Source organism: Sarcophilus harrisii, chromosome 2 (assembly GCF_902635505.1).
Source record: "Sarcophilus harrisii chromosome 2, mSarHar1.11, whole genome shotgun sequence".
In the NCBI taxonomy this organism is placed as follows: domain Eukaryota; kingdom Metazoa; phylum Chordata; class Mammalia; order Dasyuromorphia; family Dasyuridae; genus Sarcophilus; species Sarcophilus harrisii.
The window spans coordinates 245,129,541-245,156,715 of NC_045427.1; the positions used below are offsets into that span (position 1 = coordinate 245,129,541).

The following is a 27,175-nucleotide window of genomic DNA, read 5'->3' on the forward strand; positions in this document are numbered from 1 at the left end:
TTTTCCTTCCCCTACCTTACACCATTGTCATTTGATTTCATCAAGCTTTTAAAAAATATTTTCTCTTTTTGTTAATGTATAATATTTAATTTAACACATTGGTTTTCAATACTGCCCTGCTTTCCTCTGTCTCCTTCTGAACTTTTTTCTGTGCTGTATTTTTAAAAATTTAAATAAACAATTATTAAGAACATAGTATAGGGCAGCTAGGTGGCAAGATGGAAAGAGCACTAGCCCTGGAGTCTAGAGGCCTAGAGGCAAATCCTGCCAAATATTTAACATTTACTAGTTATATAACCCTGGGGAAGTCATGTAACCCTGATTGCCTCGCCCCCCCCAAAAAAAAATGTACTAGGTACAAAATACTGTACTATTGGCAGAAAAAGGTTTCAGAAGCAGTAGGGTAATAGGTACTTTTGGGTATTGCTTCATATTTATTGCCAAGAAGGCTCTTAAAAACCTCAAACTCCCATATTTGATTGTTAGGAGAGGTTAAGTGGCATGTTTTTGGATAGATACCGAGTCAACGACAGTGTTATAAACAGGACTTCCTCTCAGTGCTAGTTGACCTTTTACTTTTCAAACTAGTTTCAAAGTGTGTCCAGGCTTGAAATAATATTTAAGTAAATGCTTTTTCTGTTTCCAGAAACCTAGCATGACCATATCACACAGGTAGCATTGTTCTCCATCCCTTTGATTGTTTCCAGTCTTTTTACAAATTGTTGACAGAAGCTTTTGGTTTGCACATATATGAATGTGTTATGGGGTTTTTCCCCCCTCACGTCTTTCAGCTTGAACCAAGAAGGCTTATAAAAATCAATCTAGTTAACAGCATCATCTAGGAACTCCCTTATGCTGCTTTTCCCTGTTGGAATTCCCCAAGGATTATTATTACTTTAAATCTTATGAGGCATGTCTTAGCTCTTTGTTTCTGGGAAAAGAGGTTTCTTTAGGAATTAAGTAACTGCCTCTATACTTCCCAGGCATTAGACAGAGAGATATTTGGCATAGAAATCCTGTTCTGATAATAGTAGCTCTAACCCGGAAATCACTGAGCTGGAGAGAAATACTTTCAAGATTTATAAAGGTGACTTTGAGAAATACAACAAAGACTGGATTCTCAAAAATTCTAGTTTTAACCAAAAAAATAAAAAAATTCTAATTTTGAGGAAAAGCTATGCATTTCAAGAAGACTACAAAGGAATCACATTCCCCTTTCCTTTTTGGACTTGAATTCTAGTTAGTTCTCTGAACAATGGGAAAAATCACTCAGAATTATTCTCATTCCCTGTTCATTGCTTTTGAATGTTCTGTTTTATCTAAAGTTTAGTCTGGGTCTCTGAGTATGGGATAGAAATAAATCACCATGATGTGTCATGGCACAATACTTTTTTAAAAACTTGAGTTTAAAACTTAGTTCTGCTATTTACTAGCTATTTGAATTTAAACAAATAAGTTGTTTTCTTCATTTATAAAATAGTTTTGGAATAGAGAAGTCTTAGATCTACATACCTACTATTAAGAGTAAGGTCTATATTTCTCTTTCCCTAGCGTGCATTCTCCTGATTAGGCTGATTTGAAATCCTTAAACCTGCTGGGAAAATAGAGTTGACTATTTTCCCATTTGCTCCTTTAAAAATTTTTTTTGTTATTTTTAACATTTTTAAAAATTTTGAGTTCCAAACTCTTCTCCCTCCGTGTTGGCCCTCCCCCACCCATTGACAAGGCAAGAATTATGATTTTAGTTATACATGTGAAATCCTGCAAAACATTCCCATATTAGCCATGTTGCCATAAAAAAGGCAAGGAAAAATAAAGAAAATGGAAAAAATTATGCTTCAGTCTGCAGATGTTATCAGTTCTCTGTCCAGAAGTAGACAGCATTTTTCATTACTTCATTTGATAATGATCTAATTCTCATGAATCAAGAGGCTTGTTACTAGCCATGTACTAATCATGCAGACGCCTGTGCCATCCACTTTAGATCTGACATCCAATGCTAGAAATAGATATAGGATGATTCTTGTTTAGCACACGTGGTTGCTTTCGAGAATACTCCTTATCTACCTTTCTCCTTTTCCCTGCTGGATGTTTCCTCCCACAGCTGAGTGATTAGATTGAACTGTCCAACCAACACACCCTGCATAGTTTTGCTCCTGCTCTTTTTTTTTTTTTTTTTTTTTTTTTTGTTTTTTTTTGCTCTCAGTACCCATAGAATCCAGACTGTTTTCCACAGATTGCCTTTGAGATTCTAAACCTTCTTTTTCACTTTTCTCCTGTTATCCTTTCTCCACAATAAGTTTACATAGACCACATACTCAGGGGTCAAAGGTATGATATGAGTGAAACTTGAGACATAAACCATAATCAGACTTGTTTGGTTGTAAGTGACTAGGCTTGTTACTTAAAACTACTGTGACACATCTAACCTCTTTAATAATATTTTTTTAATTTTAATTTTTGAAATTTATTTTTAACATCCTTCTCTTCCTCCCACTCCCCATTTTGAATATTTTGTTTTTTTCCCCAATGACATATAAAAGCAATTTTTAGTATTTGTTTTTTAAAATTGAGAATTCCAAATTCTCCTTATTCCTCATCTCCCCCTTCCCTGAGACAGTAAGCAATTATCCCCACCTGTTTTGAAGGCAAAACATTTTCATGTTAATCATGTTGCAGAATAAGTAAACCAAAACAAATTTTAAGTGAAAAAATTTTGCTTGAATGTGTATTTAGACTTCATTATCTCTTTCTGTTGACAAAAAAATAGCAATAATTGGATGTAAGTTCCCCAAGAACATTTTTCTCTTTTCCCTTCTTTATTCCCTACCTTTCTTATTTCCCACATAATCAATATATCTGGACTCTATCTAAAATCTAGTTGATATTGCTATTACTCTTGGCCTTAACCATATCTTTTGATGATGGAAAGGGAAGTTTTTTTTTTAACTTTTTTCTAATAAGTATGTTTTGGGGTTGATTTTTGTTTCCAAAACTTGAATAAATTTTATCTTTTTACAAGTTCTACCCGTTAAGTAGTGTAGTTTGAATGAATAGACTCTGAATTAAGAATTTAGACTATCCTGATTTTATCCTCTTCTACTATATGGCTTTAGGAAACTCAACTAACTGCTTTCTTCAGTTTTCCCATCCCTGTACTGATTGCAAAGTTATCCTCTCTAATCTAACTTTTACTAATTCTAAGCTCACCTTGCCCCTTCTTTTAGCCCAGAAAATATAGAGAAAATAATTTTTTCCTTCTGGTGTATAAAAATGCCTAAAGTACAATCTGTCAGGCTTTGAGTTCCTCCTCCAGGAACTGTGGGAATTCTAGATGCTTTTGCCTTTGTTTTTCTTATAGGTTAAGAGAGAATCTATCCCCTTGGAGCAGGCAGGCAAAGCCAAGCTGTTTATGTTATCAGTGAAACAGTCCCTGAGCCAGGCCAACTTTGATCTCTTCACCAGAACCTTGCAGCAATATAAGGGGACTGACGACTTTCACACCATGATGACTCATATCAGCACACTCTTTGCAGAGGACCCAAAGAAGCACAATTTGCTCCAAGGTACTATGATTCTGTCCCTGTCCTCTTCCTGTGGTTATCCATCAATCCCTTCTAACAAGATTATTCTTGAAGGCCATCGTGAGTGAAATCCAACAAAACTGTGAGTAGCACACAGGAAGTAGTCACAATTCAGAATCATAGAATCACAGAATCTTCGTTAGAAGGATCTTCAGCAGACATCTAGTCCAACCCATGTGTGAATAGGAATCCCTTTAACAATCTACCTGACAATTGGCCATTTTGCCTTTTGTTCTTTTTCCAGTGAGGGAGCATCCTATTAGGTCCCAACACAGCTCATTCCACTAGGATAATCATCATTTTTAGCAAGTTTTCTCAGATTGAGCTTTAAACAAATTAAGTTGTCTTTTGCAATTTCTACCCATTGTTACTTTTATTTATTTATTTTTTAATACATTTTGCTTCATGAATCATGTTGGGAAAGAAAAATCAGAGCAAAAGGGAAAAATCATGGGAGAGAGAAAAAAATTAGAAAAAAGGAGTGAATATAGCATGTGTTGATTTACATTCAGTCTCCATAGGTCTTTTTCTGGAGGCAGATGCCATTTTCTGTCCAAAGTCTATTTAGGATTGCTTTGAATCATTGAACCAGTAAGAAGAACCAAGTCTTTCACAGTTGACCCTTGTACATTCTTGCTGTTATTGTATCCCTGGTTCTGCTTGTTTTGCTCAGCATCAGTTCATGTAAATATTTCTAGGCCTTTCTAAAATCAGCTTGTTCATCATTTTTTATAGAACAATATTCTGTTATCTCATATGTCACAACTTATTCAGCATTCCCCAAGTGACGGGCATCTGCTCATTTTTCTAATTCTTTGCTACCACAAAAAAAAAGTTGCTACAAACATTTTTGCATGTGTTACCTATTATTCTTAATTTTGAAGACCTTAGCTTAAAAAGACCAAGATCTTCCATTGCATCCAGGACCATCTCAAGTCATCCTGATCTGTATCTGGCCACTGGACCCAGAAAGTGCTGGAGGGAAAATGCACGGCCTTCCCTCACTTAAATCCAATTTATTTGCGTATCATGGCATGACCTCCCCAACATCATGATCCTCTTCAAGAATAAAGGAAAAACAACAACTAGAAACAAGCAAACAATAGTCATCTGGGGTTAGGAAGAGCAAGTCTAATCCCACTTTTATTTATTAGCCCATCAAATGCTTGAAGATAAATATCTTGCCTTTCCAGGTCTTTTTTTTCCAGCTAAATGTCCTAGAAACTGCATCCTATTTTCATATATCCTGAGCTCATGTTTCTACATCATCATAATAAATCAATCAAAAAAGAACCATTGAGTGCAAGGGGAGTTACTGCTTCCTAGAAATGTTTCTGGACTGGAAAATTCCAAAGAAAATTGAACATTAACAAAACTCTTGCCTTTCATTGGCCTCCCTAGCATATTTATTTGAACAGGAACATACTTCTTGGTTCTAAGAGTTGTCTGCCTTGCCATATTATCCCACCTATCCTCTAGTTAATATTCTTCTTTGATAATAAAGTTCTTCCAAGACCATCTAATTCTGTTCAGACAACCCACAGGATTATACCCAAACTAATCTAAAATGGTTAGCCAGTAATGTTAAAACTTTCTAGTAAAGTAAGAGTTTTGTGATGTTTCCCATTCATCTGTGTTCCTTCTGAAACCTGACTTAGTCTTTTATACTTTATCAAAGTTAAATGATTGCCTCTTGACTTGCTTCTTATCAGGGACTTTCCACACGGTGACCACCATGGACTCTTTTTTTTGACAGGATTTTACCAGTTTGTCCGGCCACACCACAAGAAGCTGTTTGAAGAAGCGTGCCTCAGGCTCACTGGGCTAAGCTGCGGCTACAAACCCGAGCACAGCCTGCCACGAGAGAAGAGGGAGCAGTTGGCCCAGGACTCAAATGGTGAGATCCTGAAAGGCCTAGGGAGGGAGGGAGGTCTTGCACATTCCTGAGGCTCGAGGCATTCTTTGGGAGGTCTTTTGTCTCTGGTGAGTAAGGGGACTTAGAGGTAATGAAGGGAATAATGAAGTTGATGTCAGCAATAACTCTGGTGGATTCAGAACCACCCACTGCAGGTCCAAATTCTAGTCCTGCTATTTATGCTTGGTTGGTCTTGGGCAAATGACTTATCTCTCTGGACTCTGAGTTTTTCATCTGTAAAATAACAATTGGACTAAATGACAGAAAGTCTCTTCTAATTCTTAGGCTGTGATTCTCTGTAGCTTTAAAGTTTACAAATGAATTTCTATACATTCTCTTTTGATCCCTATCAACCTTTGAGGTGATGTTACAAGTGCTGTCTCTCTTTTTGTTGTTCAGTTCATTCACTTGATTTACTTCTAACTCTGTGACCCTGTTTGGGTTTTTCTTGGCAAAGATATTGGGATGTTTTGCCATTTCCTTCTCCAGCTAATTTTACAGATGAGGAAACTGAGACAAACAGGGTTAAATAACGTACTTAAGGTCACATAGCTAGGAAGTGTCTGAGTGAACTCAGGTCTTCCTGATTCCATGCCTGGTGCTGAATCTGTTGTGCCATGGGGGTGCCCCATTATCTGCTTTACAGGTGAGGAAACTGAGTTCTGTAAAATGGGGCAGTTGGAGTAGATGGCCTCAGATCCTTCCAGATTTGAGTCCCTGGCCCTCTGGTCCTTTCTCTTAGCAATATTATCAGTTCTCATGGGTACCCTTATCTCTGTGCAATGACTCCTGAGTCAGAACTCCTAAACAGTATTCTTGCATCAACAGCTTTCCACCTGGAAATGCCTTCGGTATGTCAAGGCTAACATCCAAGTCAATTGTTGTATCCTTTTTAAGTCTGATTGCAGCCTGCCTCTTTGGGATCCCTGCATCTTACTCCCTTTCATGTACTCTACCTTCCAGCCAAATTTTCCCACTCATTTACATGTCCATCCTTCTCCTCCTTCTCTGGTATTGCATAAGTTGTGTCTGAACTGCATTCCTTCAGCTGCCTCTTAACATCTGTCTACGTGTTGTTGTCCCCTCATCTCTTTAAGCAGAGTTTTTTTAGTGTTTCTGGAGTTGACTCTAAGAGCGCGCATTCATCAAGGTAATTTCAATTCTGGCGTTCTTTCTACCACAGTACAAATAAGTTCATATGTATGGTGCACTTTTTTTAAATCCCTAAAGGCATTTTATTTGGCTGTGTACAACACCTTTGGGAAGCCCCCATTCCTGCTAGTGAATTGTTTTTGTGAACCTCGTAGAGAACCGGACCTGTCTTGCCTTCTTCCTTCTCTGTTTGTCTCCCCGCTGCGGCGGAGCGGTGTTTGGCACGTTGTATTTTGTTGTTGTAGTTGAGTTGTTTTCAGTCATTTCCCCACCCTTCCTAACCCCATTTGAGGTTTTCTTGACACAAAGACACTGACTGGAGCGGTGGGCCATTTCCTTCTCCAGCTCATTTTACAGTGAAGGAAACTGAGGCAAACAGGGTGAGTGACCTGCCCAGAGTTACCCAGTTATTAAGTATCTGAGGCTGGCTTTGAACTCATGAGAATGAGTCTTCTTGCTACTAAGTCCAGTGCTCTACCCACTGCGCCACCTAGCTGCTCCCTGGCACATTATAAATGTTTAATCAGTATTATTCCTGAAGCAGCTAGGTGGCACAGTGGGTAGAGCGCCAGCTCTGAAGGCAGGAGGACCTGAGTTCAAATTTAATCTCAGACACCTGGCACTTCCTATCTCTATAATCCTGGAAAAGTTACTTCACCCCAATTGCCTCAGAAAAATAAATCAATAAGTATTATTTGTTTCTAGTTAATATGCCTTTCCCTTCCCCTGCTAAGAGAGCTAATTTTTGTTACAAAAATACAAAGAAGGAAATGCAGTTCTGTAAAATAAGCTAAAGCACCACATGATTGACAGGATATGCCGTATTCCATACCCATGGTCCCTGGCCTCTAACAAAGAGTTTCTTATTCAGCTTCAAGTTTTGTCATTATAATTGATAGTGTTCAGTTCTTGTTTATTTTATTTACATTGTTACAGTCATAATTTGTATTGTTTTATTTCAGTGGTTCATATTCCATCATATTTTTATGAAGTGTCCATATTCCATTACCTTTACAACCATGTGCCACAGTTTGTTTAGCCATTTCCAAGTTTGTGCACATCTTCATTTCCTGTCCTATTACACAAAAATGTTTCTGTAAATATTTTGGTTTATAAACAGCGTCATATTTTCTACCTATCTGTATCACATGGAGATGAGATTTACTAATCTGTAATGCTCTGTACTCTTACCCTTTGGGAGTCCTTTCCCTTTTGGTCTATAATCATTTTTCTCTATATCTCTTCTCTTTTGTAGTTATATCTGTAACTTTCTGCTGTCTAGACCATTAAATCCATAATGATCAGTAAATCCCCAGTTTTAACCTTAATTTAGACTATTCAGACTGATCCTAGTTTTCTTCTTACATTTATATTTTCTACTTGATATATACCCTCCTGACTATTGAGCACGTTCCCCCTACTAACTTCAGTCACTTCATTTTAGGGAACAGTTTTGAAGTAGGCACCTTCCTAATAATGTCCTGAATAAAGACAATTTCAAAGAATTCTCTGTCAGCAAACTTTTCCTAATTTTTTTTGAAAGCACCCTATTGGCCCCACCATTCTCAAGCTATCTTCTATTTTTAACACCCTTCTTATTGATTTTAGAATCCTTTACCAAGTGTTTCTCAAAGTCTTTTCTGTTTTATACCTGATCTGCCTATTTTGTGGATTTCCCTTTTCTCCTTATTTGAACTTTCTTTCCAAGACAGCTTTTTTTCTGTAGTAATCACTTGGACTCTCTACCAGTTAAAAAGATTTTTTATTTTAAAGGGCTAAAGTCTTTCCTTGAATTATTATTACCTATTTCAATCGGAGTAAAGTTAAAAAGCACCTATGTTTTGGTACAACATTCTGCTATTGGGAATACCATCCTTTCTTTGGGCTTCCTCAAGGGAATATCTACATCAAGTCATTTTGTAAAGTATTCCTTCTGTGACCTTACCTGGGATGTTTCTTAGAATGGAAAGGGACTACAGCCAGGGTGGGGAGGAATACCTTAAAGGCTTTAGTTCTTTAAAAACACAGATTATAATATCAATAAGTCCAAGGATGAGGTACATCAAACCTACTAAAGAGTTTGGGATAAGGATGAGGGACACTTAAAGAGTCACAGTAAAATTATTGGTGGAAGATGGGGGACATAGATTTCTTTCCTAGGATCCAAGTTCTGGATATTAAAATCAGGAGATTACAACTTCCCCTCCCCATACATATTTAGCAGAGGCTGTTTGGGGACCAATAAAACAAAGATTCTATTTTGTACAAAAAAAATAAACTAAGGAACTTGCTCCTCCAGGAGATGGTACAGATTAAAAATATTAAACAAATCTGAGCATGATTTTTATAGTTTCCTAGTGAGAGCTCAGTCATAGATTATGAAGAAAAGCTGGTGGAATTTAAGGCATACCTTTTGAAGGCAAGACTTGGTTGAGGACTCTCATGCTATGTCCCAGATATCTGTTGGAGCCTCTGTCAGCTCTGTTTTGCATAGACCAAAGACTCTTAGAGAAAGTCAGACCAAAACCTTCTCTTTTCTCTGTTGCTTTGATGTTAACAGCAGGTGGGTTCTCTTGTTGAACCAAATGAGTTTCATTTAGTAGTATCTTTAGTGTGTTTAGTACCATGATGGGCTTCATTCAATAATATAAAAGTGGAAGAAGATATGACTTTATGTGATTGACAATGTTCCATAGATAGGAAGCCTATGGTTGTTTTCACATATGATTTTCTTTACAGAAAAGAAGCAGAATAAGATGAAAATGACGTTTTCAGAGGGCGTGACCCAACAGCTGAATTCAGACATTCATCTGAACCAGGGTAGAGCCCACCTGGTTTCTGAGATCACCATCCAAGGTATCCTGACTTATCTAGCCATCTTCCCATGAACTGAGTTCAATAGAGAAATGAAATAGACATATTAATGGCCAATCTCTTTGGATGTTCAAAGCAATTCTTTGTTTTATCTTTAAAATTTTTAATAGAAAAGAGGATAATACCAATAATAGATACTTAGAAAGAATATATGCTATATCTCTTTAGAAAAAAAAAATAAGGAGCAGCTAGGTGGCACAGTGGATAGAGCACCAGCCCTGTAGTCAGGAGGACCTGAGTTCAAATCTGGCCTCAGACACTTAACACTTCCTAGTTGGGTTTCCCTGGGCAAATCACTTAACCTCAATTTTCTCAGCCAGTCAGTCAATCAATCATTCTTTTTTTAATGTCACTTTAGGCCTTTTATTAAAAAACTTTTCAGAGGTTAGGATTGGTTCAATTTTTTTTCTTTATTACTCTTCTAAACTCAACAATAGGACCATTTCCTTATACAAAGAACATAAACAGGATTGTTACTGTACAGTTTTTTTAAAAGTAAAAGTATATACTAAATTTAACATAGTAGTTATTTCATTCTCATTCTTCCTTGATTCCCCTTTTGAAAATTCTTCTCTTCTTGTGTATATTTTTACGAGGTTTCATTGATGTTCTTTTTTTTTTCCTCCTCTTCCTCCTCCTTTGTCTTCTTTATCACTATTCCTACATACTTCCTCTTGTAGCTCTCTCTATTCACCTCCCTAAAATAGAAGATCTTCCTTGTAACAAGTTGAATAAAACAAGTTTATACCTGTCTCAAAATGTGTGTCTCGTTTGCCATTTTTTAGTCTATCATTTCTGCCAAGAGGTGGGAAGTATTATTCATTATCAGTCACCAGGAGTCATAATTGGTCATTGTATTGATTAGAGTTCTTTTTTTTTTAACTTATGCTTTAAATACTCATTTTTTTTTAAATTTGAGTTCCTAATTCTTTCCCTCCAGCCTCTTTCCCATCCATTGGGAAGACAAATAATACATCATAAATTATATGTGTAAAATCATGCAAAACACATTTCCCTATTAACAATATTTCCTTCCTTCCTTTTTCCCTTTTTTCCTTCTTTCCTCTCTTTATTCTTCTGCAGGGTCCATAGCAATTAAGTATGTGAAGCCAGATTCGAATTCAAGTCCTCCTGATTCTAGGACTGGTGCTTTTTCCATTGCAGCAAACTTCCATGAGCCATGTTTCAAAAAAAAAAAGGGGGGGGGGGGGGGGAGAGAAGGAGAATGACAAGAAAAATAAATGAAATTTGAAATTTTGAAAAAAAAAATGTTTCAGTCTACTAAGTTTATCAGTTCTCTCTTTGAAGGTTATTAGCATCTTTTTTTTTCATAACAAAATTCTTTAGAATTTTCTTGAATTATTTTATTAATGAGAATAGCTAAATCTTACAATTGATCATTATTATAGTATTGATGTTACTTTGTATAGTGATCTCCTGATTCTGCTCACTTTACTCTGAATCAATTCATAAAGTTTTCCTTGGTTTTTTCTGGAACCATCCTGCTTAGTTTGTTTGTTTTTTTTTTTTAATTGTACAATAGTATTCTGCCACAATCATATACTACCATTAGCCATTTCCCAATTGATAGGTTATCTCCTCTCCTCAATTTCCAATTCTTTGCCATCACAAAAAGAGCTACTATAAATATTTTTGTATATAGAAAGTTCTTTTCCTATTCCTTTGCTGAGGCAACAGATATACACAGTTTTATAGCTTTTGGGGTACAGTCCCTAATACTTCAAAATGATCAGTTCACAACTCTGCCAACAGTGTATTAGTGTCTCTATTTTTCTCCCTTCTAGCATTTGTCATTTCTCTTTTCTGTCATGTTAACCAATTTGGTAGGTATGAGATGAGTTTCTCTCATTGATTAGAATTCTGAAGTCTTTGACTATTGTTTTCCTTGAAAGAGTTATTGTGTAAATTGTTCTCTTGGTTCTGCTCATTTTACTCTGCTTTAATTCATAGAAACTTATTCAGGTTTCTCTAAAACTGTTCCTTTTGTCATTTCTTTCTCATCACCTGTGATTTTCTTTATTCCCTGTTTGATCAAAAACTCTTTACTTGTGATATGATCTTTGATATGTACACCATGTATCCATTTGGCACACATTGCCTGTGATGTGTTAGTCTGAACATAACCTGTCAAACTGTTTTGCAAAATGTCAAATAGTAAATCTTTACCCCAGTAGTAATAAGAATCCTTGCTTCTGGGTCTATTTAAATTGGATTTTCCATTTTCAGACTGAGATTTTTTTTTTTTTTTTTTTTGAATCAGTTCCTTGGTGAGAAAACTTGTTTATGTATTCATGTAACGAGACCAGAGCAATACTTTATCCTCCTGGCTGCTTTCCCAGGCCACTCTTTGGGCTGCAGTTCAAAAATTACCTATTTACAAAAACAGTCTTCTTAATGTTGCTTTCCTTCTCCATTAGAAGAAAACAAACCAAGTGTCTTGAGCAGCATAACCAGAGAGGACCCAAAAGCCCCAGGAGAGAAGAAGGGACACTCTGCTATCACAGCCTATCTTGCAGACGTCAAGAACTCCCTTGGGCCAAGCTGTTACAGCCAGTTCTCTACAGCCCTTTCCACTTATAAGAAAGATGACAACTATGAAGCAATGGTGTCTGTGATTGCTGCCCTCACCACTGAGAAACCTGAGAACCTGCATCTTCTCCAAAGCAAGTGTTTGCCATTATGGCCTTGGGGGATCCCCATAAAGCAGTACGCTGGTTAAACAGAGTAACCTGTCTCTCTAGGCTTCTTGGTCTTGTCCAACTGTACAGCTACCCTTCTGCAAGAGGCATGAAGGCTGGCAAAGAAACGTTCTCTGCTGGTCCTGTTGACTGATCCCCTGAAACCAATAGGATAGTTTTCAGATCTCACAGAAATGCAGTGGAAAATATTAAAGTAATACCAGGGGGAAATTCCACCTCCAGAAATTCCAAGTTTTCTGCTTTTTCCTAGGCTCTTAGAGGCTATGACTCCTTCCCATTACTACATTTAGCAGCAAACTCTATTCTTATCCCTTTCTCAGAATTGGATTTTTTTGTTTGTTTTTTTTTTGCTTCTTTCAAGTTGGGGGGGAGATGAAAAGTTCTCTGTTTTCAGAAGGCTTGAGACCATATAGAGTGAGAGTGATCTGGCAATATACACCCAAAACAATTCAGAGACCAAGCTGCAAACTATTTCTAGCCCTTGGAGCAGCAGATGACAGGGCCCCCAAGATGGAGCAGCCCCCAAGATGGAGCAAGGAGTTGAGGGTGGGGGGACAGGGACCAGTTGCTCGTCTTGTTGCTAATGGCTGATTCTTCTGTTTATCAGAGTTCTCCATGTTTGTTCGCCCTCATCATAAGAAGCAATTTCTCCAGATGTGTATGGACTTGACAGGGACATGTTCTGAAGAAGGGACACTGTCATCTCCCTGGAAGAACCACCCAGAACCCTCTAGCCTGGGCCCCCAAGTAGAGGAAGAGGCTGAAATGCAGGGGCTCGTGGCAGGATCCAAGCCAGGTAGGACATGGCTTTCTTTTCACTTTCCATAAGTAACCCATAAAGCTGGGCTCTTGTCCTCTCTAGTCACCATTATCCCAGGACTTCCAACTACAGGTATGTTTTAGTGTGACTATCTCATTTGCTCAAAAAAATAATAATAATTGCTTAGTTTCTGTAAGATGAGAAAGATACTTTCTTTCTCAACAAAAAGATAGATGATTCAGTTAGGGACTCTGCGTTCTTCCCGCCTATGTGAGACACACTTAAGATCCTAAACATGAAAGTATCTGAGTCATTTTTGGATCTTTGGATTTTTCCTAAGATTATGTTTGCTCTAGTTTCTTCCTACTATATCTAGTATTCCAGACTCAGATGATATATTTTATGGGGGTGGAAGATGTGGGAGAAGCAAGGAAGGGAAGAACCTAGATAGTGCAATCAAGGTGGCAATGTTTGGAAATACTTCTAACAACTTGTTTTGAGTGTCTGGGAATACAAGAAGGTGGGCTGCAACCTGCCTTCTGTAACCAGGGGTCTTTATCCCCACAGATGTCTCGGAGCCTGAGAAGTCCAGGAAAGTTCAAAGCAAAATTTCTTCCTTTTGCTGCAAACTGAAAAAATCAGAATCTCCAGAAAGTAAATCTCCTGAAGGTGCCAGCCACCTGCCAACAAGTGTGGAGCCTGGCCCCATCCCTGCTCTCCCTTCTAACGTTGAGCTGGAATGGGGTGAGTGACAATCCTGAACTTTTTGTGGTTTATGGTGATCCTTATGGGATTTTTAATTTTGTTGGTATTGGGGCTTTTCCAGATAAGAAATCTCTTTGCCAATGAAGGGCAAAACCCTTTTTAGATTTCAACTTACTAAATTAGAGACTTGGCTTGAGCACTGAGATTTCCCCACATAAGTAATTTCCCCAAGGTCACACACCCAGTATATGTTAGAGGCCCAACTTGAATCCGAGTCTCAGGGTCTCAGGCCGGCTCTATGACTGGAACTTTTATCTCCAAGGTCCCACTTAGTTGAATTTTGGTGATTTTGAGATATGTGATCTGTATGCATTGCATTGAGCCAAAAGCACAAAAATTTATATCCTGAAACATTTACAGACTAGTTTCAAATTAATTGGGAGTTTATCTCCCAAACCAAATGGATCTGTCCTGACTTGGGAGAGGCCTGACCCCGACTTAGGTCCATGATTGTGAGGACAGCCCTGGGACCCAGGAGGACAGATCCTGGATGTGCAGAATTACTTAAAAGATATTTCCTAGAAGGAATCCAAGGAAGAAGTCAAAGGATGCTTTCTTCTGACTCTCACCAAACCATCTAAAGGTGCCAAGTTGAGGCAGATTTGACTGAAAAGCACCCTCCTCATCCTGTTTTGTGTAAGACTCTGAGCTGAACCCTGTGGAAACAAAGACTGAAAATAGTTCTTGCCGTCACCATCAGGCAGCCTAAGGCAGAAGCAGCAAGCCTGGATTCAGATTTCACTCCAGGTCTTACCATTTGTATGATCTTGGGCCAGTCATTTTACCTTCTTGACCCTCCTCAGTTTCCTAATCTATAAATTGAAGGCATTGGATTAGGCAGTTCTTGTGGTCCCTTCAAGCTCCAGATCTTTGGTGCTAGAAAGTATTACCTCAACTCTTATCCTACAGGTGAGGACAATGATTTACTTAAGGTCAGGCAATCTTTAATGACAAAGCCTGAATTAGAATCCAGGTCTCCTGCCTCTTTCTCGAACCTTTTTTCACTCTAGTCACCTTGGAGTTGCAAAAGGACAAATGTATTTGTCTTGATCTAACAGCAGCTTTAAAAACATGTCTTTCAAGCTTTCAGAGACATCTTTGGAATGGACACAAACTTGTCCATTTGTTGTGTTCATTGGACACAAACAACTTAAGGTTGGAATTAAGTTTGAGAAACAGAAAAAAAGGAATTAGAAATAGGATTATGGTTTTAGGAGTTTATTAGGGTTTGAATGTCTTATACTATTCCAAAGCATCTCATTCTTTAAAGCCCACATCAAATTCTCCATTTTTCACAAAACTTTCCAGGTGACTGCGGCCAGGACAGGGCTCTCTTCCTGACTATTCATAGTACTTTTCACCAGTACCACATTTTGTCATTTGCTTCTGTTTAATTCGGTTCATATTAAACAACTACTTTGTACCAAGCCAGGACTTATTTTATGCTAGAATGAAATAGGCACAGTTTAAGCCCCCAGAGAATTACTATGTTTATGTGAAGGATCAAAAATGTGCCCAGATAATTGGGATATGTGGCATAAAGGAATAAGTGCAAACAAGAAATACAAGTTGCTACATATGGGAAATGTGAGAAGGGAGAGAGGGCTGTTGACTGGGAGCATCAGGAATGCCTTCTTTAGGGAAGGATTTTAGCAGAAGTTCAGGACAAGGAAAGTCCATTATTCATATGGAAGGATCCCATGAGCTTCCAAAGAGGTAGGGCAGGGGCAAAATACAAATGGGGCAATCAGGAACCTTTTTTGCTGAGAATATGAGTGTAGGATGGGGAACCACTGTGTGAGACATTGATAAAGCTAGCTTGTAGTTCTCTGCATCTCTTCAGATAGAAGGCCTATCTTCCTTCAATCTTTAGCTCCTTAGGAAAACATAAGCCTATGTCTCCCAGACACACTCAGTTCCATGACCTGCAAGCATGTGAACACACAAACTATTAGAGTTATAAGATACTGGGGAAAATTAGTAGTGGTTGACTTCAGGGTGTGGACAATACCATATGATCCATTTTCTTTCATTTTATGGAAAGTACCCTTATAAATAGTTTTCATAGAAGTAGATGGAGGTGATTATCAGGATATTACTTCACAGTTAAGTCAGATGCCTGTCATCATTTCAGTTCTATAAAAGTGAATTTTTTGGAACTAGAAATGAAACTCAAAATCAGTTGCTAATCAGTTTAATTATGGATTCTGTGACCAATCTAAACAGTTGTCAACTGTTCAAATTAGAACTTACATATGTCCATATATGATTTTACATTTCCAAAATAAGGATCAGGTGTAATAACAATATGTATCCATGTCCCATTTGTTGGGAAATGAAAGTAAAATAAAAAGTCTACCATTTTAGTGCTAAAAGACAGAAAAGTAGATTAGGTCCATATTGTAGGTGACCTTGAATGCCAAAGTAAAGAGTTCATTTTTTGTTTAGTCCTTTCAGTCATGTCCAACTCTTCCTGATCCCATTTGGGGTTTTCTTGACAAAGGTACTCGAGTGGTTTGCCATTTCTTTCTCCAGTTCATTTTATAGGTGAGGAAACGAGGAAAACAGGATTAAATGACTTGCCTAGAGTCACACAACTAGGAAGTATCTGAGGCTGGATTTGAACTCAGGATGCTGAGACTCATGGACTCCAGGCCCAGCACTCTTATCTGCTGTGCTATTAGCTACCCAAAGAGTTTACATTTTATTCAATAAGCTGTTTTGTGTTGCTGTCTAATTGCCCCTTCCTTTTGATTTCATGTCATTGACAGTAGACTTGAAAGGTCAGGGTCACTCTTATTCCTCCTCCAAATAAGTACAGGGTGGGGCACTTGGAAATGGTGATTTCCTGCATGTCTAGAACGCAGGGAGTATCATGTATGGCTTCATAGAGCTCACTCCTGAGATGAACACAACTCTGGATGTCAGGCACAAATTTTTGTCCCTGTCTCTCCTCTCCACCCTTACCCTTTTCAGAAGGTTTCCATTGTCCTGGTTGCAGTGCTGAGGATGTGGTGCCCTTTCAGTGCCATGCTTGTGACTTCCATTCCTGTAAGGCATGCTGGGAATGGCATTTCAAGGTTGGCTTTAACTTCTTGTCTTTGTTCTTCCCACTCCTGTGTCTACAAAACCGTGCAGGGTTATCAGTTCCTGTTTTCCTTTGTCAGATTCGTTACAGCAAAGGGTCTTCTCTTCATTCCCCTGTGGGAGAACAATAGTTGTCTCCCAGATGGGGGCCTGCAAGTCTTCATCAATCTGTACACATTTTGAAGAATTGATTTTTTTTTTTTTTTTTTTTTTGTCTTTACCCAGAAAAGTCTTGACCACTTTTCTGGGTCAAGTTTCTACTAAACAGTTAATTCACTAGCTATAGCTATTATTGGATGGGTAGAAGCTTTCTTTTCCTTGCTTCAGCCCCTCATTCCTTCTTCAAATTGAATCTTCTGTTTTGTCTTTTTTGGGGGATTGCCCATTGTTACAGAATTGTTGCACCTAGCCAGATGGCTCCTAGAAATGGGGTTTCAGAATCAATCACTGGATAGTCATTGCATTTGTAAGACCACCAGGGGTTTTCAGCAGCTAAAGGAAAAAGATACAGATAGGACAAAAAATAAGGAAGGAATTTCTGGGAATCTTGGGGACATTCTAAGGGATATAGGTAGAATCAATTTTTGATTGATTGATTGTTTCTCAATTCAGTTGTTTGTCCATTCCTCCCTCCTGGCAGATGGGCTACAATGGATCCCTCTTAAACTACCTTATTTTTCTGTTGCCTCTCCAGACCACTAAGAAATGTCCAGAATGTGGAGCCATTGCCAAGAAAAGATATCTCACCCAAGTCTTCTTCTGGAAGAAAACCTAGTGATGAATTCAGAGTTGCATCCTCTCATGCACAGGGTTAATTTGAGATACTTCTGATGAAGTTTCCCCCTTGCAGATCCTTTCACCTAAGAAAGAAGTTTTGGCATGTCTATTCCAGTAATCCTGGCAAGGTCCCCAGAGGCAGGAGCTGATTCTGTTCCCTATTTTGCCTTGTTTTGAGAACATGGCTAGACTGTCCTGTTCCTTTTGTTGCATCTAATGAACATCCTAGCATGTGGACCAATAGATTTTCAGGCACTGTCATTACTGAGAAATGCCTGGGGAGTGTTATAGCATCTCAGTGTTGTGACTGGGATATGTGACTCTAGAATAAATATGTATTCATGGAAAAGTGGAGTTTCTATTATCTCTAGCCAGTGGGAGTCATTTCCCAGTTGAATGTTCCCAAGATAGTCTTCTCAGGATCCCATGATCTTTATTTGAGAACTGCACATTGCAGTTCTTTCTAACCACACAGAATTGGCCCTTTATAGCATTGTTATATTAAGAGGGCCAAAATCTTCTATCTCCCTCTTTCCAGTGGGAATCAGAATATTTTGATATCCTTGGCAGGGGGGGAGGTAGGAGGTGGGAGGTGAGAATCTAAGGAATGGGTAAAGAACATTTGTTTTAATGTTTGTTTTTGTTTTAAATTAGTTCTTTATTTTGTAATTTTATTTATTATGCCTTGGTAATTCCAGATATTGTACATTTTATAGTTATTTTGAATATAATTTCCTTTTTTGTTATTTCCTTCTGGATTTTTTAATTACTATATGGTACTGATTTATTTTGTATCCTGCTACTTAATTGAAGCTATTATCTCAGTATCTTTGATGATTCTCTTGAGTTTTCTAAATAATCCATCTTAAATGCAAATAAGGGTAATTTTACCTGAGAAGGAACATTTTGTAAACTGTCAGGGAAAAGGACGCCTTTTTTTACTCATCTTCAGGCAGTCAGATATATTATGTCTTTTCTTTCAATTTTTCACACAACTAAGTCATTTCCTACCTCTTCTGTTGCTATATCCATGAATATTAATATATTGTATAATAATCATTGGGGGAAAGAAAAAGAAGAAAACTTGTTGTTATCTACCTTGAGATAGTAGCTGGTATTTATATAAATTAAGGCATTTTTTAAAAAATCAGGTGAATAAATAAGTCTTCTATAAATAAAATTTGTTGACTGCTGAGCCCAGGGATATAATTTCAGAGCAAGAAGTAGTCGTGTTAAATGTGAATTGCCAATAGTCAGCTCTAAAACAGAGCCTTTTTCTGCCTCTTTCAAGAAGTTTCACAGCGATTCTGTGGGCAGGCGTCTGATTTGTTTTTCTAACCTTGGGAGCAATCCTAAAATAAATGGATAATTGTCTGGGATTTATGCTTTCTGGAAAGGAGAGCTGTTACTGAGGCATAGTCAAATGCCATCATAAGGGTCCAAAGAAAAGATTAGTCATGGGGCCTTAGGGATCATTTTTACAAAAGAGGAAATGTGGTCAGAGGAGTCATGATTTGCCTAACAGCATACAGGTAATAGTTTAGATTCAAATCCAAGCCTTCTGGATCCAAATTCATTGTCCTTTGCCTGAGGTCTTTGGCTCATAGAAACAACTAGCATTCTCTGTGCTCTCACATCTTTCTGTGCAGCCTTCCCTCTTATGTCTTCAAATATCAAGGCCCTTTACTCAGAATAAATGAAAAGGAATTACGTCAAAATGAAGCCAGTAGATATTTAGATCAGAAATTTGCGAAGAACTTATCATTGTGGAGCAAGAATGAATAAGGGAATGAAGCACTGGATCATACTTTGAAAACAGGAAAAGTATTACCCCGGCCCCATTAGAAGAAGTTTCTTTTTTTTTTTTTTTTTAATTTAATAGCCTTTAATTTACAGGATATATACATGGGTAACTTTACAGCATTAACAATTGCCAAACCTCTTGTTCCAATTTTTCACCTCTTACCCCCCCCCCCAACCCCCTCCCCTAAATGGCAGGATGACCAGTAGATGTTAAATATATTAAAATATAACTTAGATACACAATAAGTATACATGACCAAAACATTATTTTGCTGTACAAAAAGAATCAGACTCTGAAATATTGTACAATTAGCTTGTGAAGGAAATCAAAAATGCAGGTGTGCATAAATATAGGGATTGGGAATTCAATGTAATGGTTTTTAGTCATCTCCCAGAGTTCTTTTTCTGGGCATAGCTAGTTCAGTTCATTACTGCTCCATTAGAAATGATTTGGTTGATCTCGTTGCTGAGGATGGCCTGATCTATCAGGACTGGTCATCATCTAGTATTGTTGTTGAAGTATATAATGATCTCCTGGTCCTGCTCATTTCACTCAGCATCAGTTCGTGTAAGTCTCTCCAGGCCTTTCTGAAATCATCCTGTTGGTCATTTCTTACAGAACAGTAATAGAATAGAAGTTTCTTGAGGTCAGGATTATGCCAGAATTCCCTGAGCTAGCACAGTGCCTGGCATATAATAGACATTTGATAAATCCTTGTAAAAAACTGAAAGGTTTAAAAAAAATCCAAACAAACAAAAACCATCAGTGTTTCAAAAGAACTTGGGAGAATGGGTGAATAGCAATGTTACAAAAAGTGAAGCTGGATGGGAAAGATTTGGGAGAAAGATCTGTTTGCTTCATTGTAGAAGTGGACAGTTAACGAGCACTAGAGGTTCTCAGAAAGGAAGGGGTCAGACCTGTGGTTGGAAATTTGTCAAGGAAGAATCCAGATGAAGGAGTCAAGGACAGCAGTTTAGCAAGTACCTTATGGACTGAGAAGAGCATAAAAAATCATTGAAGATGGGTCAAGTTAGTTTGGCATATTGGAAAAGACTGTCCTCCAGGAGGGATTAGTCATGTCAAATGCAGAATCAAGATTAAACATTTTTATGGGGAAGAAGGAAAAGGCCTTTGAATTATGTGAATAATGGGAGGTCATTGGTGATCTTTGAGAGCAATGGAGCTGAAAACCAGATGAAAAAGGATTGCAATTCCTAAGTGAAAACATAGTGTGAAGATATTTTTTTTCCAATTTAGCAATGAAGGGGCTCTCTATAACACCCCTGAAGAGAATCAATTGAAAGGGACCTTAAAGGGCATTTTACAGAAAAATTATCCATTTTTCTTGGTTTATAGATGAAAAAACAGGCTTAGAAAACCTAGAAGTAATCAAAAATGAAATAAATGCTCTTGAAGAAAGAACCGGAAAGAGAATGAATAGCTTAGATCAACCAAAGAAGAAATTTTTCAACACTAGAATAAGTGAAAGAAATCAATGACTTGAGATATCAAGTAATATTAGAATAAAATCAAAAGATTTTTTAAAAAGAATAAAATGTGAGAGCTAATATCACAAATAAGTTGCTTATATATCAGGAAGAGAAAACATGAGAATTATTGGATTCCCTGAAAACCACAAAAAGAAAAGGAAAAAATATCTGGATGCTATATTCAATAAGTTATAAATGAAAACCTATCAGATATATTAGAACGAGAATGATCACCAGTCACTTCCTGAAATGAAGTCCTAGGAATGTCATTGCCAAAATCAAAAACTCTTACATTGAAATATTTTTTAAAAAGATTCTTTCAGGAAGAAGCAGTTTTAAGAGACCACAGTTAGGATCACAGAGGAACAGGCAGTTTCTGTCATAAATAAGAACTCTTAGAATACAGTATTTTAAAATGTAAGAGATAGTGTTAATCTCTCTCACAAACCCCAGGATAATCCTACAAAGGAGAAATGGTTCTTTAATGTGATAGAAGATATTCAAGCATTTCTGATGAAGAGACTAGAGCCGATAATGAATCAATAAAAAATCTAGAAAGGCAAATTTGTAAGGAACTGTTGTGAGGCAATTTAACATTCTAATAGGAGAGAAGTTCCTTTTCAGATTCTTAAGGCAATGCAGCCAGTTACATAGGTCAAATAGAGGGCCTGGAGGTGGATTGGGGTTTCTTGAGGGTTTGAAGAGGGGAAGGAAAAGTGAGGATAAATGGAATACACAGATGGAAAGAAGGAAGGAGGGGGCAGAACTTGAAAAAAAATGTCATTTCTCATAATTGGGATTATGAGAAGAATATGCAAACAGGAAGGAGTGGAGGAGTTGACTCTCATGAATCTCTTACTGAATAGGACAAAGGAAGAATGCATACATGATGAATTTAACAAATTTAATATGGAAAAAAGCTGAGATAGGGGCAAGATGAGAATTAGGATCATGTTAGAAAAGGAATAAATATAAGGAAGAAAAAAACCCCAAACTTTTTGATCTTGAAGCAGGTAGTAAAGTGGAAGAGGAGAAGTAAGGGGGAGGAAACCCAAACACTAGAATCCAAAGGGATGCCTTAAGATTTCCTCTTCAACAATTGGGAAATGGCCTGACAAGTCATAGTATTTGAATGTAATGGAAATTATTGAATGGTAATCAGCGTCCAAAAAAAAAAAAAAAAATGGACTTCCCAGAAATCTGGGTCGTACGAACTGACTCAGGGTGAATTGAATATAATTAGAACTTAAAACTTTTATATCAGCACAATGACCAAGCATGGTATCAATGGTGAAGTATGTTCCCCATTTCCTGTTAAGAGAAGTGATGGACATAGTGAACAGAAAGAGTTTTGGATGTGACCATTGTGGGTTTCTTTTATTTGACCACCATTATTTGTTACGAGTAGTTGTTATTTTTATTTTATTTTATTTTTTTGCCGGGAGTGGGTGATGGGTAGGAAGGGTAAATATTTTTTTTTAAGTTCCACCAAAACATTTTTTAAATGAACAGGAAAGAACTGAACAAACAGAAGCACAGACAAGCAGGGCAGTTTTGAAAGTTACTTATAGGATTTATCTTTAATTAAAAAGAAAAAAAAAGGACAGGAAATGGAGATTCACGCGTTCCTCGAAAATCCTCGTTTTTCCGCTATTAGTGCTCTTTTTGTTTTGATGTTTGATTAAAAAAGAAGAAAAAAGTAGTGATTTGCCCCCAAACCTTTGTCTATCGCTTTAAAAGTCCTTATGAAGATTAAAGCTGGCTTTGTCATTGTTCCCCACCACTCACCCTCCCCCCCAAAAAGGTGTTTTTGTTTGTTTGTTTTTTTAATTTGAGGCTAGTTGATTTCTCTCGGGGCGGTTGGAGCTCAGTTCTTTCTCTGGGCAGCGTCTGTTCCATACTTGCCTGCTCGGCCCCGCTCCCTCCCTAGAAAAGACGGGGCTACGTGAGTTTAGGGGAAGGTACTCCGGTCGCTAAGTCTCGGGGAGGAGGGGCAGTTCTGGGGCCGAAACCGGGGGTCCCGCCCCCGCTGCCTCCGCCCTCCCCCTCGCCTTTTGATTCGAGGTTAATAAAAGGCGGCTGCTCTAGATCAGCGCTGAGGACCGGGGAGCCGCCCCAGCCACGCTACAGGACAGGTACAAGAGGTAGGGCGCCCGTCGCCTGCTCCCTCCCTTCCGTTGTACGTCACGGCCGGGAGACGGAGGCAGAGGGAGGCGGGCCCCGGGAGCTCCGCCCGAGCCAGGGCTGTGGGGGGCGGGATGGCGGCGCGCCCCGCTCCGAGGAAGAGCTGGGATCCGGCCAGCGGCTGAAGCCGTGGTCCTGCTGGCTTTCCGTTCTGTGGCGTTTGGGGCTGAGGGTGCCGGGGTCGGTCCCGCTGCGGAAGGGGAGGGGGGGGGCGCGCGCCAGGGCTGTGTGCTCTCCCTGTGTCTGTTCCTCTCTATCCGCGCCTCTGTGCTAAACGTTCAGTCTGGACCCAGAGTATTCACAGGTATGACGGGCGTGCTGGGGTGCTCGGCGCTTGGTAGCAAGGAACCCCAGACTAGTGCAGGAGCGCCGGCCCCAGGCCCCGGTGACTCCCTCCCCATCCTTTCCCAGTCTTTCGTCACAGGAGGGTCGGGATAGCGACCCTGGTGCGAGAGAGGAAAGTCTTGAATCTCCCTTCCCAGCAGCTTCCCCCAGAGGAGTGGAGACCTTTCTCCTTCCCGAGTTTGGATTCTCGCAGAACCATGGATCTCCCGGTCCAGAACGTCAAGTTTTCGGTAAGGTCTGGAGTAGCACTGAGCACTCCTTTCAACTCTAAATGGGCACGGTGGGAATGCAGTGAAGCGCTCTTTGTGACCTGGCCCAGCCTGAGAACGGTGCCCAGAACAGTAGGGGGGAACCTCTGGTTCTGACCTGGACCCCTTTGTCTCCCTGTCTCCAAGTGGTTAGTCAGTACCCTTCTGCCGTTGGTGTCGATGCCAGGGGATGCAGGCAACGCCCCTACCTATTCTTGGAGAGATGCAGAGACCCAGGAGTGGCTAGTGTGTAATCAGTGCCCACCTGGCACCTTTGTGAAGCAGCACTGCAGCCACAGGAGCCCCACGAATTGCCAGCCATGCCCATCACTACACTACACACAGTACTGGAACTACCTGGAGAAGTGCCGCTACTGCAATGTGTTCTGTGGGGAGCATGAAGAGGAGGCTCAGGCCTGCAATGCCACTCACAACCGAGCCTGCCGCTGCCAGTTGGGCTACTATGCCCACGCTGACTTCTGCATTGAGCACTCGGCCTGTCCCCCAGGCTCTGGTGTGGTCACTCTGGGTAGGTGGTCAGGCTCTGTGTCTGCAGAGCTGGGTCTTTCTGTAGGCTTCCTAGGTTCCACTGTCCCACAGCTCCTCCCCGGCTGATCTGAGCTTGGCTCCCACGGGTGGTCACAGAATACCTCACTTTACCCTGTGCTGGATTGGGGGCTTAGGGAGTAGAAGACTGGGAGCACTGAGATGGTGGCTGGAGTGATGCCTGGAAGTTTCTGATCTGAAAATATGCATATGGACAGAACCCAGGATGGACATACCTATATCCCCACCCTTGCCACCTTCTCAGCTCTTACTCATTGGATTAAGTTCTGTAAGCCCGGGGTCTGGGAGATCCAAATTCAAATCTGCCTAAGATGTTTAATAGCTATGTGACAACTGGGCAAGTCACTTTGTACCTCTTCAATTCATTTTCCTCAATGGTACGATGAGGATAATAAAGCACCCACCTGGCAGGATTGTTGGAAGATCAAATGAAATATTTTAAAAAATACCTAGCACATAGAAGGAATATATAAATGCTTATCGCCCTTCAGCTCCCTCCTTCCCCTCCTTCCACCCCAGAGCTGTGTTGATTTCTACCTTGACACTATCCCCTCCCCACAGGAACCCCAACCCAGAACACACAGTGCCAACCGTGCCCCAAAGGCACCTTTTCAGATAACAGCTCCAGCACAGAGAGGTGCCAGCCACATCGAAATTGCACTGCCTTTGGCATGTTCCTCAATGTTCCTGGGACCTCATTCCATGACACCATGTGCACACGCTGTGCTAGTTTCTTGAGTAGCACTCCTGAGCCAGGTGAGAGCAAGGGGCTTCCCCTATTCCTCCACAATCATCTCCTTCCCTTAGAAAAACAGAAACCTGAAGGCACAGGATTCTCTGAGTCAGCCTCTCTACTTGGCTTCTCTTGTTCCTAAGTTAGGATGCAGCAGGACAGCTAAACTGGTTGGAGAAATTTGCTCTCTTCGGTTGGAATCCAGAAGACTGGAGGGACTGAGATAGCCTTGGAAGAGATCAAAGTATTCAGGAAGAACAATCCATCTTTTGTCAAGGGTGGAAGAAAGGCTAGAAGCAAATCTAATGTCTTAAAAAGAAACTATCCCTGTCCCATTTATAGGCCCTTTGAGGTCCCTTGAGGCTGCTATCCACCTAAGCCCCACTTGAGAGTATGATGGTCCCAGCTAAGATTTCCTCAGGAGATAATGAGGCACAGGGAAGTAAGGAGCAGGGAATCCCTGTGTAACATGGAACCTTTCCCTAAATGGAGTGAACAGCTAGGACTTTAGCATTGGACATAAACCAGCCAAGAGGTATAGCAGGAGGCAGGTTATCTCTCTGGAACGGAAAGTGATGAAGGGATTTTCCTTCATCAATTACCTTCATCCCATGTTTCCCACTGCAGGTAACAAGGAATGTGAAAAGGCAGTGATTGATTTTGTGGCCTTCCAGAATATTTCACTAAAGAGGTTGAGGAAGCTGCAGCAGGCTCTAGAGACCCCTGATAGTTGGCAGAGAGAATGGCCAGAGCCAGAGAACCGGGCAGCTGTGCAGAAGGAGCTACTGCACAGATTAACCGAACTCAGTGATCCCCAAGAATCTTCAATCTTTGTACTCAAATTGCTCCAGGCTCTTCGAAAAGCCAAGTTAACCACCTTGGAGAAGAATCTTCGGAAGCGCTTCCTCCTTGCCCTGAAAGACTAGAACACATCCAACCTCTATTCCACCCTCACCCCTTGGTTTGTCCAAGACTCCATTAGACCAGCTCCTCTTCTAGGAGACTAGGCTCTGGAGCCAAGTATACTGGGACTCAGCTCTGGACAAAGAACCAATAGGCAATGAGTGCCCTTCCTGGGTTTCCCACCAAAAAAATCTTTGCATTTCCTTATCAGGATTTCCCAGCCACAGCTAGATGGCACAGTGGATAGAGTGCTAAGGCCTAGAGTCAAGAAGACTCCTCTTTCCGAGTTCACATCCAGCCTCAGACACTAGTTATGTGACCCTAGGCCGGCCACTTAATCCTGCTCACCTCAATTTCCTAATCTGTAAAATGAGCTGGAAAAGGAAATGATAAATCATTCTAGTACCTTTGCAGGAAAATCCCAAATGGGATCAGGAAGAATCAGACATGACTGAAAAATGACTAAACATTTTCCATCTCCACTAGCCTATTTTCAGAGCTCACAATCCCTCAATCTCACCCAGGTATACATGGAGCGAACAGGAATTGTATCATGATAAAAATTTTTTATAAAACTCTTTTGTAAGCCCACTTTTGTGCCCTTTCTAGTGCTTATCACGGTGCCTGACAAAGGTTTATTGATGACTGTTTCAAACCCCTGTCTTGAGCAGAAGGTAGTGAAGATCCATATCCCAAGTCAAACTTACTTCCTTTTGTAAACTCCATTTGATTAATCCCATCAGGACTCTTGACGCTTAGGTTTTTTAAGTACTACATACTGTGTGGTGATGTACTGTATATGATTTTCATTTGTAGATGTACTTTTTGGGGAACTTTTCTTAAATCTTTGTGAGAAAGATATCAATTTTTTTTCCTTGGGGTTTCTTCAGTCTTAAAATGCAGAAATCTGGTCTTCTGCAGAGGGTTCCCTGAGGGAAGGTTGTCTTTCTCTCAGACACACATACTTTTCAGTGTACTGACATCATCCAAGTCCCTGTTCTACTAAAAGATGTGACACTTAAATCTACTATTGGAAAGGCCAGGTCAAGAAATGTTAGAAAGTTGGTGAAATGGCTTAAAGACTTCCTAGAGAGTAAACATTATTTGTGGTTTAGAAGACTGGGGTGTGGACAGTCCATTACAAATGGTAGGCACTCAACTACCTGCTAGCTAGGGGAGGGAGAAGGAGGGGAAAATTTGGAACAGAAGATTTTGCAAGGGTGAGTGTTGGAAAAATTGCCCATGCATATGCTTTGTAAATAAAAAG

The 27,175-nt window shown here is 39.7% G+C and overlaps 2 protein-coding genes across 14 annotated transcripts in view; both read left to right on the top strand.

Annotated features, from left to right (window-relative positions):
- RTEL1 (regulator of telomere elongation helicase 1) overlaps positions 1-18,827 on the top strand; it is a 100,886-nt gene extending 82,059 nt beyond the window's left edge. For 3 of the 6 annotated variants that reach the window (XM_023494441.2, XM_023494440.2, XM_031951792.1), the window contains 8 exons: positions 3,362-3,566; positions 5,341-5,481; positions 9,391-9,507; positions 11,964-12,209; positions 12,853-13,041; positions 13,573-13,749; positions 16,747-16,850; positions 17,552-18,827. In XM_023494441.2, the coding sequence (XP_023350209.1) occupies positions 3,362-3,566; positions 5,341-5,481; positions 9,391-9,507; positions 11,964-12,209; positions 12,853-13,041; positions 13,573-13,749; positions 16,747-16,850; positions 17,552-17,632 (1,260 nt within the window). In that variant the 3' untranslated portion in view covers positions 17,633-18,827. The remainder of the gene's footprint in view (positions 1-3,361; positions 3,567-5,340; positions 5,482-9,390; positions 9,508-11,963; positions 12,210-12,852; positions 13,042-13,572; positions 13,750-16,746; positions 16,851-17,551) is intronic. The other 3 variants (XM_023494439.2, XM_023494442.2, XM_031951791.1) reach the window with 3 other exon arrangements.
- Positions 18,828-22,864: 4,037 nt separating this feature from the next.
- Positions 22,865-26,499, top strand: TNFRSF6B (TNF receptor superfamily member 6b). 8 transcript variants are annotated; one of them, XM_031951808.1, is made up of 5 exons: positions 22,865-23,072; positions 23,524-23,687; positions 23,853-24,234; positions 24,834-25,028; positions 25,633-26,499. In XM_031951808.1, exons 2-5 carry the CDS (start codon positions 23,655-23,657, stop codon positions 25,929-25,931), a joined length of 909 nt encoding a protein of 302 aa, XP_031807668.1. In that variant the 5' UTR covers positions 22,865-23,072; positions 23,524-23,654; the 3' UTR covers positions 25,932-26,499. The 8 variants fall into 8 exon arrangements, with proteins under 8 accessions (XP_031807668.1, XP_031807669.1, XP_012395051.1 ...); XM_031951809.1 differs by having other exon boundaries at positions 22,865-23,063; XM_012539597.3 differs by having other exon boundaries at positions 22,985-23,063; positions 23,595-23,687.
- The last annotated feature ends 676 nt before the right edge of the window (positions 26,500-27,175 follow it).